Raw genomic sequence first — 13,687 nt, 5'->3', positions numbered from 1 at the left:
TATGTCACGTTATTTTCATCATGGATATATGAGCATTTTCCGACTATTGGGCACCGACAGCTTCAGGATGACTATGTTGAGGATCAGCTGCGGTGTATGAAATATGTGGTCGGGAGTAGGTTGTCCACACTTGTCTCAGTTCGGATGCAATTAGATAGCCTTTGTGTAGGTGTTGTTCAATGGATGCCCTATGAAGAGCATAAAGCGGTGCGTCCTTTTGAGTGGATTTCATTATTTTTAGGGTACATTCGGTTGAGGGGTTGTAGGCAGATGCATTTACCTGAACGTGTACTCAGACAGTTTGGATATATACAGTGTATCCCTAGTCACCCAACCACCGTTCATCATGGCGATCCATCCACATCTGATATCGATCGTCGATGGTTAGATTATAATGCTAACCTTGTACAGGGTGCAGTATTAGCAGCTGATGTTGGAACCTGTGTTCCTGCATATTTGGAGTGGTTTCAGTCTATATCACACCCATATATCATCCAGATGGCTGAGGATGATCGACCTCCGGTGATTACCCATAATGGACGACGTCAGGGCGGGAATGATACTATCTCTAAGCATCCCGCAGTGGTAAGAACTTATTACTTGCTTATTTAAATAATATATGCTCAATTGCAATTAATTTAATTTGTTTATAATTGTAGGGTCTTTGTAGAAGAATAACATCCACCTTGCAGTTGATTATAGATGATGGTCATCTAACCTGCATGGGAAGGGACACAAACAGCCTTGATGCTAGCCCGATCAGCCACTGAGGACATGTCTGTGTATGTCCGCAGACGACGACACGGGCGATGATGATGATGTTATGTTTTTTAATTTCGTGAACAAAGACTTAGTTTACAATTATTTCTGAATTTGATGAATGAACACTTTGGTTATGAAATTAAACAATTCTTCTTCCACATTTATAATAGTCAGAATGTTATATCTGTTGGTGACATAATTAGACAACTATAAATTTCGTCTAATGGACATAATTTGTATAAACATTTGCATCCGACTAGTATAATATGAACACCATGTTTTGGCAATTGGATAACAATGAGTAGACCATAAAATATCTGTTGGTGGAATCGGGCAACCTTCTTGCAACTGAACCTGTTAAAAATTGTAAGCAATGTCATTAATTATGTTTTTCTATGATTCCTAAAATTCATTGATAATGAAGTTTAACAAACCTGAACAAAATGATTTCTATGAACATGTCCAATACAGATGATGCGGTGATGATTAAAATCTGTTGGAGGTTGGGATCTTAATGGAAAAATAGTCAATTGTTTAAGAGATAAACACACAACAATCACATTATATCGATTTGCAATAACGTATCCCATATCTGGTATTGTCATCCACTTATCTGTACTTATCTGCAAACAGAAGAAAATGTAACAAGTTAATCCACTTATCTGCTAACAGAAGAAAATGTAACATCATTCATAATGAATACAATTACCATGTGGTCAACTAGAAGTGAATTTTTCAAAAATTCATATCGTTCATCCCCGCCAAACAAATCAATATATTCTTGACGCCATTGACAAAGTTCTTTATGCAAGTTCATGCGTACAATAGCCCATGACTCCTTTCCCATACCCAATAATGCACCAACCGCATGATAGCCACAATGACCGTCAGCCTTAACATCAACAATATCAACAATGTAAGGATGAATTCCCACCGGAAATTGTTGTAGCATTGGTATTGATTTGGTCGGAGGAGTCTTCGAAATTAATCCCTTGCTACATTTCAAACTAGATGAACTATCATGTTGTGAAAGAATGGCATCAACATGTTCAAAGTAAGAAGGAATTCGCTTCGTTGATCTACCAAATTTACTCTGACGCCCTTTTAGTGCACCTTTTGTTTTGACTTTCTCCCTTGGTGGACATAAAGATGTTTTATCTGGATAGGCAATCTCACGTAATTTGGCTTTGATGTTAATCTTACCAGCCATGTCAACCTCATTGAACCAATTCATGATGACAGCCCACTCTTGTAGGATGGACAACTCTGCTGAAGTATCATCACTTGAAATATCAAAAAAGCTTAATCGTGTCCAAATGAGATGCACTGACTGCAATGGTATGCTACCCACACCAAAGGAAGCCAATTCACAAGCACAAGGAAGGCCATGAGTAGATCTAATGGTGCACCCACAACGAGATTTGTCTAAACCAACATATTCAACTCGATCACTCTCTTCTGCAATATACTGCAAGGCATATTTCGATACGAAGCCAAGCAATTTCTTATATCTTGTTACATTGAAGACATGACTCACTACATGCAAACTCTTTTCAAATGAAGATTTAATTGCATTATGTTGCAAGATGATCATCTTATTAATGGATTCCCAACAAAAGCATAAGTCCCCCATTGACGTCTCAAGGATCCTCTTTAAACTCCAATGTGCAGCCTCAACCCTGTTACTTGTCGTGTTGCCTAAGTGCATGACTTTATTCGTCCAAGCCTTAACAAACTTTTCTTTATGTGGATTTAACCAAGTACTAATCACACATTCAGTAAATATAGGCCATGGTGAACAAACAACATTAAATGCCTCAACACGATGTTCATAGGACTCTGCATTTTCACAATCAACAATTGCTCCCCAAGATTCCATCACTTGATCCCATGTCTCTTTTGGATGAACAATCATTTTACATTTAGCTTTAACATTTTTATCAATGTGAAAACGACATAACAAATTAGCAGCTTCGGGAAACACAACATTTATTGCATTCATTAGAGCAATATCTCTATCACTAACCACAACCTTCGGGTATGAATCAAATCTCAAAAACAAACCTTTCAGCTTCTCAAGGGCCCATACAAAGTTATGATGACGTTCTGATGCGAGTAACATAAATGCAGCACTAAAGGTCAATCCCGTTGAGGTTACACCAACAACTTCAAACAAGGGCATCCTATACCTATTAGTTTTATAGGTACTGTCCATCATCAATACAATGTTAAAGGCATTCAATAGCTTCACTGAATCATGGTGTGTCCAAAATAAATCTTGCACAACATTCGTCCCTTCTTCAAACCTAGACCAATGGACATACATATCACGCTCAAGTAACATCATCAATTGTTGCATTTCTGTTCTATCACCTTGTACTGATTTTTTGTACATATATCGTGCATTATAAACTTGCTTTATTGTGCTCACATTTTTCTCATTATGCTCTTTCATTGTCAGCAAAATATTTTTAGGCTTCACCGAACTGTTTGTCATGTCCATAAGCATTGACTTCTCACTACATGTGAACCTACCAGCATATGGATGACCGACCAATGTATTTGCCAACTCATGATTATGAGACCCACAAATTAATTTCAATATCCACCCTTCAGCACTCTTTACTGGATACCCTCGTAATCTGAAAGGACAACCACATTTCCTGGTTCCACTCTCAGTAACCTGTAAATCCTTCTTATATCGTTTGTATTGACCTCCTCTCTCACAACCTAATAATAAAAATGTTTTCCTTCCTCGTTGGCCAGTTGAAGTATCCGATCTCAATATCACAATACAAAAACCAATGTCAAACACAACTTTTCTAACCCACTTTAGGAGCTCATCCCGAGTACGAAATACCTACAAAAGTTATCATAACAAATTATTTACTAATTAACAAACAACTTAAACATACTTTACAAACTTAACTTTACCTTATCTGTAGTAAACGCATCTGTACATTCATATCCCTTCCATTTAGATAATGACTTCTCAATATCATCATCATCCCACACATTCACACCATCATATAATTCTTGTTCAAATTCTTCACTACTGTCCATGCTTCTACAAATAAAAAAAATGAAAGAAAATTATTGCATTCCGGATCCATGAATCTATAAGTTAAAAAAATCATTCTGGATCCAACAATCCATAATTCAAAAAGACTATTCCGGATTCAGGAATCCATAACACAAAAAACAATTCCGGATTCATAAATCCATAATGCAAGTGATGCATTCTGGATTCATGAATCCATAACACAAAATACAATTCCGGATTCATAAATCCATAATGCAAGTGATGCATTCTGGATTCATGAATCCGGAGAACAACATATTATGACATTTTACCTTCCGGAACACCCCCTCATCCAGAACACATAATTTAATTAATTCCAGATTCATGAATCCGGAATATATTACCGGATCCCGATATCCGGTAATTCCGAAATTTCCATAACCATCGTGCTCCTTAAAAAAAACCTTAATTCTCACCTCTATAACCCAAACAACACTTCGGCAACGTTGTGTACTTCTCCGCCTTGCTCCCAACAATTATGAAGAACCTCCACAACAGTTGATACCCAAGGATAAAGATGAGAAGTGACGGTGGAAGTGCTGAACGTTGCCCTTTCCAAATTATTGCTCAAGGTTAATGTTGGAATATTTAAAATTGTGGGGGTGCAGGAAGAAAAACGTGGGGGTGCAGGAAGAAGAAGCCTTAAAGTTTTGGCAAATGAACAGTAATTGGTAAAAAAAAATCTATGTTGGGTTGTTTAATAAAGTATGGCCCAAATATCTAGAACAATTGAACTTAGTCCATATTTTTTATTTTGCTAATCATAGAAGGTTTTTTCTTACTGTACCCCAATTTCTGTCCCATAGTTTTGGAAATACCTGTTTTGCTCCTTTGAGTTTTATTTGAAACGGTAAACTAACTCTTGGAAGAGATTGTGTTCTTCTCCTGTTTTAAGTTTGGAAGAGAAGAATTCCAACAAGAGGTGGTGGTGTTTAGAAAACATTTAGGTTAAGGTTTGTTGGTTGCAGTGTTGAAGGTTCGTTGACTGAAATTTCAAATCCAAAAAAAAATTTCTAAAACACGAAATCTAAGAGGTGTTTTAGTGTATGAATTCAAGTTTCTAGAATGCATTAATAATATTTCGGAAAACACATTTTAAAATGGTGTAAGGAAGTGAGAATTATATTTGAATTTTTTTTTTCTAAAAATAAATTTTGTATATTCTACAAAACACATCTTGTAAGTATGGTAAAAAATTCCAAGAATATAAAATCTTCCATATTTTCAAAATAAAGATTCTAGAAAGTTTTGTTAAGAAACTATTATAAAAAGTACATCCCAAATAGGAAAGTTAACCTTCTAAGATAGTATTTTTACATTATATAAAGGTTAGTCCAAAATTATAAATTTACATTCTGTAATATTTTTTTCAAAATAATAATTATACATCCTAAACGGTATCTCAAAATACAAATTTAGAATTATGGGAATTAGAATTCTCCATGACCTTTCCAATAAGATAGGATATATTTTGAATTTTGAATTGTGCATTTTGTGTTTTTTTAGTAGTCATTTTTATTTTAAGAATTAGTATGCAGAAATTTTACCAAATTTGTTAGAGAAAAATAATATTTTAAAATTTAAATTATAAAAATCAACTTAATTTTTAAGTTTTAGAGATTAGAAACATTATTAATAATCTTTTTCTGAAAGAAACTTTTGGCGTGTAGACGCATCCACAAAGCTTCGGAACCGTTGGATCTGAAATCAACTGCTGTTATTTGTCTAAATGACGTGTCCTCTGTAAGAAAATAAACATACAAATACTGGAAGAAGAAAGGAGGGAAGTGAAGAAAAAGTGCTGTTTGGCCTTGACTAAGCTTTCTCTAAATGGAACGAACACTCTGCCTCCCTCTTCTCCTCCTCTTCACGGCGGCGGTAGCGGCAGCGAATGGCGGCGCTGAAATAAATCTTACTTCAGGCGGGATGTTATGGTCTCCTGCCACGGAGGAGTCTGATCTTCCCCCGGCGGCTGATGACTCCGACTCCGACGGCGGGTTTTCCTCACTGGACGGCATGTTGCAGTGGGCTATAAGTAAGTACTTAAAACTAGGTTTAGTTATTTAATTTTAATTCATTTATTTATTTTGGTCATATTAAAAAAGGTTAATTCAAGTTCTTTCATCTGCTGTGGCGCATAATATAATCAATGGCAACAATTTAATTAGATTAACTATTATATTCCTCAATGAAGTGTAAAACATCAAAATTCCATTTGGAAGAGTACCTTAATTCCATTGAATATGAGTTCAATTTTCAGTCTAGAACTTGTTAACCAATTATAAAACATCATTTATGTGACTTTTAAAATGGGTTGTTTGTCTTGTTTTTCTATTGATTCTTGGCCTGAAAAGTACATGTTGTGTAGATAAAAGATAATTAAGCAACTCTCCTTGTGTAAGAAAAGTTATGTCAAATGCTCCAATGACAAATATTGTTAAGGAGTGTCTTATTTGTAAGCAACCACGTTCTAGACACTCTTAAGTATACACAATAATTTATGGTTTGGTTACAGTTATTAGTCTGTTTTTCTTAAATTCATTACTATAAATAATCATATTTAAACATCTTTGCGAAGGTCATTCTGATCCCGAAAAGCTAAAGGATTCGGCAGAAGCTCAGCAACAGCTTTCACCAAGGGAGCTAGAAAAACGTTCATTGGAAATCAAGGTGCACAGCACTTGCACTTGAACTAATTCAACTAATTTTTCTTCTGTGCGTGTGTGTGATACTTTGTTTATTATTCACTTACCTTATGCATTATGGTGGCGATTAAATAGGAAATAATGGAGAAAATAAAGATGCCTTCTGATGCTGAATTGATGAAGATCGCTATAAGAGACTTGAATAATGTGTCTACATCCCTGGAAGATAGGCACCGTGCTTTACAAGAGCTCCTTGAGCTTGTTGAGTCGATAGATAATGCAAATGGTAGGTGTATATGAATTTATTTCAAATACCATACCGCTTACCCATGAATACAAATGGAAGACATCATTGGCTGTGTTTTGATGTGGTGATGCAGTTAAGGGGACCTCCAAGCCATGGTATTACAGCTGCAAATTGCAGTCCAATAAGTGTTCCGGTCATTTTGGTTGAATTGGATGCTAGTATGTTGTAGGAGTTTTGTTTCTTATAATTCTGAAGGACTTGAAGCATGCAATAGAACAATTATTTTTAGTTATCTCCAAATAAAGAATGTATTAACACTCTTTCTGACACACTCTTTTATTTGGGTGAAATTCATGTGGAATTCCATAAATAGGTGGGTCTTGTGCACCAAATTCATATAATTCATGTGTCCCTTCCTCAAACTAAACTAGTGAAATTCAGTTCAACTTCAACCAATAAGACAGACTATTGGAAAGAGTGTTAGTGAATAGAGAGTGTGTTGCTCGTGTTAGTTATCTCCAAATAGATTCTTTGTAATTTAGAAGCCTCAAAATCCCCCTTTATCATTCAATACACACTATCCCTGGAATCTTGTTGACATGATTTCCTCTTTGATATTGTTTTGTGGAACTTTGAAAAGAAATCAGGTCATAAATTTAGAACAACAAATACAGCAAAAGTGCAAGATTTTAACTTTATATGTGTGTTTATATCAATTGGTTGATATGTCAAGATCGGACAGTAGCATGTCTTCTTTGTTATTATACATGGTGAAGTTCTTTATATATGGTCAAAAGGGCATTAGTTAAGAGTTTTCTTGTATTTTTTTTTCACCTCTTAAAATTGTCCTTTCTATGTAGTGGAGTATTTCTGATAGATGTTCCCATTCTGTCAGATATAAACAAACTTGGGGGACTTGTTGCGGTAACAAAAGAACTTAATCACTCTGATCCAGTTATAAGGACACTTGCTGCATGGGTTCTCGGGAAAGCTAGTCAAAACAATCCAATTGTTCAGCAGCAGGTTTTTTTTAATGTTAATGGAATTTCATTAGCTCTTAGGCATTTACAGTCCTAAACAATATATTAATGCTGACAAATTTTTTACTGTCCCAGATCATGGAACTTAGAGTTCTCTCAAGGCTGATGAAAATGATAAACTCTAATTCCCTAGAAGAAGCCAATAAAGCATTATATGCTGTTTCAGCTTTGATTCGGAATAATTTGACTAGTCAGGAGTTGTTCTATGCTGAAGCTGGAGGATGGATGCTTCAGGTGGACTACCTAAGGTTTATTATTATGTTAATTTTATTTTGAAACAACTTTTCAGAATTGACAAATACGACTGATGAATTTTTAGGATATTCTGAACAATGCAAGTCTCGATATCAAACTACGAAGGAAAGCTGTACTTCTATTGGCTGATCTAGCAGGGTATCAATTAGAAAATGCAGATAAAGTCGAACCACCATTTTTCAATGACAAGAATCTGTTGAAATCTGTGGTTGATTTAACTGCATCAACCGACCTTGATATCCAGGAAAAGGTGATTCTTGACACTGCAACTGTAGTTAAACCGTGTTCAAAAGACCTGTTTTATTTTGTGACTAACCTTATCTGTGCAATGCCTATGTCGTAAAATCTCATTTGAACCACTCTTTTGTAACATTTTTTCATTATAGTATGTCGTATAAAATTGATAATGAGGTTCTTCGATACCTTTTCTGTCTTCCAACCTATGCCCTCTCAATTCACCCACAATGTTTTGCATTTCTGGTGGTGGTGATATGTTTGAGGAAATAATTAGAAAATAATTGTTCAGATTTATATTTGAAACAAGGTAGTATGTTCAGTGGAATAAGAGTGAGAGATTGATTAAAACTGGTTGTGTACAGTTCTTTATTTGAATTAAACACTTATATAGAAGAGGAAAATAAAAGGCAAAATCAGTCAACTTTCTTGATAAATTAGAATCTAGTTATGCATCTCAACTTTTTAGAGAACATAGATGAAAGCTTGTATAAAAGTTAAAATGCACAAGTTATTGGTAACTTGTGGAGAAATTTAGTTCGTTTTACCTTATTATTTTTCCTATAAATAAACACTCAGAAAAGTTTATCCAAATAAAATGTCGTCAAATCTTGTATTGGCAGATTGGCCCTTTTGGTGGTTCATGTTAAGCTTCCGGTTTGACTTTTGCTATTGTTTGTGGGATGTATTAAGCAGGCCCTTGTTGCGATCAAGAGTCTCTTGCAACTAAGAACCACTGATGCTACGGTTTTCAAGGACTTTTGTGCTTTAGGTGATGCACTGAACAAAATGAGGAAGTTGTTGCATGATTTGATGGAGAATGAGTATAAGAGAGACTATGCAATAGATGTTGAGAGCCTTCGTATTGAAGTGGAACACATTTTCGAGAGAAAGCTGGTAAAGCAATGATATCAGTTGACATCTCATTAATGTTTTGGAGTAGATCTTGTATCCTATAGTTTCTAGAGTTTTCTCACAATTTTGATGCTTACGAATGCATGTTAAACTAAGGTATTAATATAAATTGGTTTAAATATATTTTTAGTCTTTCAAATTGGAGGCACTATTTCCTTTGGTCATTCAATTAAATGTTTTCATTTTTTAGCCTTCCAATTTTTGCAAAATGCTATTTTTTGCCATAGGAAATAGATGATTGTCACTCTAGCATTTTATGTTCTTGATAAGATTGAATTGGCTAATGCCTAATTGTTTAGGAGTATTGGACAAGTCTTCTATTGATGATAATAAATATGATTAAGTATTGAATTGATGGATTAAAGGGTAGAGGATGCATAGAACACACCATCTTTATGATGAGTTCTCAAAGGATAACTGTAGGTAGATTTGTTACTTGATAAAGTTTCTGAAGATAAGAAAGCGAAAGTTGAAAACTCTTAATATTTTCAAAGTGAACTCAGAAGAAGAATTTCATTCAATCTTCAAAAGTCAATTTAATTCAAAAGTGAATTTACATGTGAGAGAGGCCTCCTTACTTAAGGGAGAAAGAAGAGACGACTTGGAACTCTTAAGATCACCTACTATATTTAGTTAACTCCTAATCTATTCCTAGAAATTAAGAAAAGAAAAGCACATGGGTTTTCTTAAATCAAAGAAGAACTCATGATTACCTATCCTAAAGTTAGTTTAAGACACGTGTGAAGAAGTTAAAATTAATCGTTAAATGAAAGTGACATGTGTTCTGTTTTTTCTACTTTAAAAATTGTCTAGTTATCTACTTTTATGACTCTTGAATTGTAAAATATTCCAAGAGAATCAAGAAATATTCTATGATCCAAGAGTTTTACAATTGTGAGAGATGTATAATTTATTCTTTCAAAGCTTTGAGTTTACCTTCTTGTAAATCTTTCTTAGAATCTTCTTATGGTTTCTTCTTCTTTATTCTTACATGCTTCTTGTTTTTATTCCTTTGTACTCCTCTTCTCTATATTCAACAAGTTCTTCCTCTTTTCTATTTACATCAAACAGTAGCAATTATGGATTCCATTCAAACCATACTTAGAGATGCCACCCAAGAGCAACGAACACAAACTCAAGCACAACTTCTAGAGTTCGAACAACGCCAAAACGCTTGTGTCAACTTTCATGCATCTACTCTTTATACTCAACTCCAATCATCCATGGTAGAGATCCACCACCACTACAAAATTGATGAAAAAAACCTTTCAATCGCCAAAACGCTCGTATCAACTTTATTGCATATACTCTTTCTACCCAACTTCAACCATCCATGGTAGAGATCCATCACTACAAAATTGATGGAAGAACCTTTCAAACCCTTTGTTATTGATGACAAGAGGAAGAGAAAGATATGTTTTGAATATCTGTATAAGGCGCTTATTTACATGCATAATACATTGTTTTATGTGTAATTCATTCTTACTCTGATACATCTTTTTCGTGTCTAATATGTTCTATATTCACTCTGATACTCATATATGATGCTTGTTACTTGCTCATATATGTGCTTATCTATAATATAATCAATTAAAAAAATATATTGTTTGTCATAATGAAAAAAATGAGAGATGATATAATCTAGTTTAAGGGCATAAGTTTATCCCTTAATAGAATTTTTTATGCTAACAAATTTAACTTAAGTATTGAACTAATTATCTTACATTGACTTATATCATCTAATGTTTTTACAGTGTTGAATTGATAAAAAACTTACATGCTTTCGTAGAACGGCACACTTAACATCATATTAGATAGTCTAAACGTTTAAAGAATAAAAAAATCATAACAAAACGATGTCCAAATATTTATATATATATATATATATATATATATATATATATATATGAATTATATTTGATAAAGAGTTAAACAACTTAATAGATTTCAACGCGCTCATACTTTCTGTATGAAGAACCTAATAAACTCTGCAATAGTTACATATGTTCTACATAAAAAGAATTTTCACAAAATCAATTCAAGCTTTACAGTGACTAAAATAAAAGGAAACAAACAATAATATTTGATATATATATATATATATATATATATATATATATATATATATATTAAATTTGTTTCCACGTTTAGATCGTTCATGTCCAAAAAGGAAATGTAACCTTTTATAAAAAGACACAAACTCAATGAGCAAAATAATATGATTTTGCACAAATCTTGAAGATATATCACAAGAAATATATTAAGAGAAAATTGTTCAAGCAACAATAATATATTTTAGTAAGCTATAAATACGAAGATATTCTCGCCATGAGACTTATCAAAAGTCTTACATGTTGTTTACATTTTTTTTATGTATATTGACTTTTGATTCATGTTTACAAGTTTATAAGTAGGACTGTAATGTCTTTTGTACTTTTCATGTCCTAAAATAACACACCTGTGAGATAGTTCAAATTGTGTATCCTCTCTAAAAGAATAAAATTCCCACTATAGGTTTGTGATAAGAAGTGTCAACAAATAATACTTGATTTCATATTTTGGGGAGATTGAGAAGGATAACTAAAAATAGTTTTCGTATTTGATGTAACTAAGTGTGGTTAATGTATTCGTATGTAATTATTTTTGTTGATTAATGGAACATTCTAAGAGTTATTGAAGGAGAACTAGGTGTAGTCCAAGAGTTGAGGTTGAATCAATATAAAAATTCTTTGTGTTATTCTCAATTACTAAACATTTTTATATATAACCTAGTCTGTAACTTTTTTTAAGGCTTTATTTGACCCCTTTCCACCTTTTAAAGCATGCTTGTACCATCAATTGGGTCAATGGTATGCAAGAGGAGCTTAACCAATTCCAAAAGAATAACATTTGAAAGCTTGTGGAGCTGCCAAAGGACAAGAAGCAGTTGGTGCAAAATGGGTCTTCAATAATAAACTAGACAAGCAAGGTAATGTTGTGAGGAGGAACAAAGTTAAATTAATGACCAAAGGATACTCATAACAAGAAGCCATAAACTATGTAGAGTCATATGCACCAATCACTTGAGGCAATCCACATCTTATTGTCATTTGCAGCTCATAGTAATATGAAGTTTTATCAAATGGATGTAAAGAGTGTGTTCCTTAATGACAACATTAGGAGAGAAATCTACATGGAACAACCCCCTTGGGTTTAGTACAACTCGTCCTCGCCATATTTTGAAGTTGAAGAAAGCTTTTTAAGGTTTAAAACAAACTTCTAGAGTATGGTATGAGAAACTTAGTTCATTTCTTTTGGAAAATGGTTTCTTAAGAGGAAAGATTGATATCATTATTGTTAGAATTAATGGCTTAAATAGGGGGTGAATTGTTTAATGGAATATTTTCGCAAATAATGGAGTGGAATGAAGATTAATGAATAAGTACAGACAAAAACAATCAGATCAGCCAAGAAACAAAACTGTTTTAAATTGATTTCAAAAAATCAATCGGTTGTTTATACGAATTAACCGATTGTTTATACCAGCAGATGTTAAAACCACAAAAAAAAAATAAAAATTTAAAGGAGAGAGAGAGAGAGAGAGCAATTATACTGGTTCACTCCTTACCAGAGCTACATCCAGTTCTCAGAAACCCTCTGAGATTTCACTATGTAACCAACAAGAGATTACAAACACACACCAACAAAGAGGTGATCTTGACCTCTCAAGAACACTCACTCTCTTTGATAAACCACACACATAAAGTAAGAACACCCTCTGACCTCACAATACCAACAATTTATAGATTTACAAACTTGGAAACAATTACAAAAGAAAGTAGGAAAGATTACACCTAATTCAAGGAATTACAGCTGAACCTACTCCACTCTTAAACCAATTGAAAGCCAAAGCAATCTTGCAATCTTGAATCCAATCTTTCACAAAAGTGTTTCTGAATCTCTCTTTCTTTGTATTTGAAATAGGGAAGTAATCCCAGTTTTATAGCTTTCAAAACTAGTCGTTTAAGGCAGTTAATCATGAGCTAAAACAGATTGAAATCACATAAATCAGTTTTAACAGTTTTAAGAAAAGCTGTTAAAGATTTTCAAATATCAACCGGTTGAATTGTCAAATCAACCGATTGAATCTGTTTGACAGTTAAGTCAACCAAGATCAAACCAGTTTTAAAAACCTTTCAAACACATTAATCGAAAAACAACCGATTAAAATGATAAATCAACAGGTTGTTTTTCACTTACTTTGAAAAATAATTTTTCTTTTAAGGAACAAGATTGATTTAGATTTGAATTGACTAAGAGTGGATTTAACAAATTCTAAACTACCCATAACCCATGACCATACACAACAACACAGTTTTCAAGCAATCTTCATAGATTTGGAGACATCAAAGCTTCATTTTCAACAATTATGTTTCACAATGACTTTAAGTTTGAGTTCTTAATCGTTTAAATATATGTTGATGATATCACTTTTGCTTCTACTAACCAACATTTGAGTGAGGAATTT

The 13,687-nt window shown here is 33.5% G+C and overlaps 2 protein-coding genes across 4 annotated transcripts; one reads left to right on the top strand and one right to left on the bottom strand.

The window, feature by feature from the left end:
* Window positions 1–969: 969 nt before the first annotated feature.
* On the bottom strand, window positions 970–4,229 carry LOC137833276 (uncharacterized). The gene is made up of 6 exons (XM_090303823.1): window positions 4,189–4,229; window positions 3,697–3,829; window positions 2,432–3,622; window positions 1,466–1,831; window positions 1,197–1,385; window positions 970–1,116 (listed from the first exon to the last, which is right to left on the bottom strand). Exons 1-6 carry the CDS (start codon window positions 4,227–4,229, stop codon window positions 970–972), a joined length of 2,067 nt encoding a protein of 688 aa, XP_090159949.1.
* A 1,377-nt stretch (window positions 4,230–5,606) lies between these two features.
* LOC137830996 (ARM repeat superfamily protein) lies at window positions 5,607–10,691 on the top strand. Of its 3 annotated transcripts, XM_068638460.2 has the most exons (8): window positions 5,607–5,879; window positions 6,423–6,514; window positions 6,625–6,775; window positions 7,632–7,759; window positions 7,852–8,010; window positions 8,096–8,281; window positions 8,962–9,162; window positions 10,252–10,691. In XM_068638460.2, exons 1-8 carry the CDS (start codon window positions 5,675–5,677, stop codon window positions 10,252–10,254), a joined length of 1,125 nt encoding a protein of 374 aa, XP_068494561.2. In that variant the 5' UTR covers window positions 5,607–5,674; the 3' UTR covers window positions 10,255–10,691. The 3 variants fall into 3 exon arrangements, with proteins under 3 accessions (XP_068494561.2, XP_068494560.2, XP_068494562.2); XM_068638459.2 differs by lacking the exon at window positions 10,252–10,691 and having other exon boundaries at window positions 8,962–9,319; XM_068638461.2 differs by lacking the exon at window positions 10,252–10,691 and having other exon boundaries at window positions 8,889–9,319.
* The last annotated feature ends 2,996 nt before the right edge of the window (window positions 10,692–13,687 follow it).

The sequence above is a fragment of the Phaseolus vulgaris genome, chromosome 6 (assembly GCF_051622355.1).
Source record: "Phaseolus vulgaris cultivar YP4 chromosome 6, ASM5162235v1, whole genome shotgun sequence".
In the NCBI taxonomy this organism is placed as follows: domain Eukaryota; kingdom Viridiplantae; phylum Streptophyta; class Magnoliopsida; order Fabales; family Fabaceae; genus Phaseolus; species Phaseolus vulgaris.
Note: the sequence above shows the minus strand (reverse complement) of the source record. Positions and strands in the feature narration are given on the sequence as shown.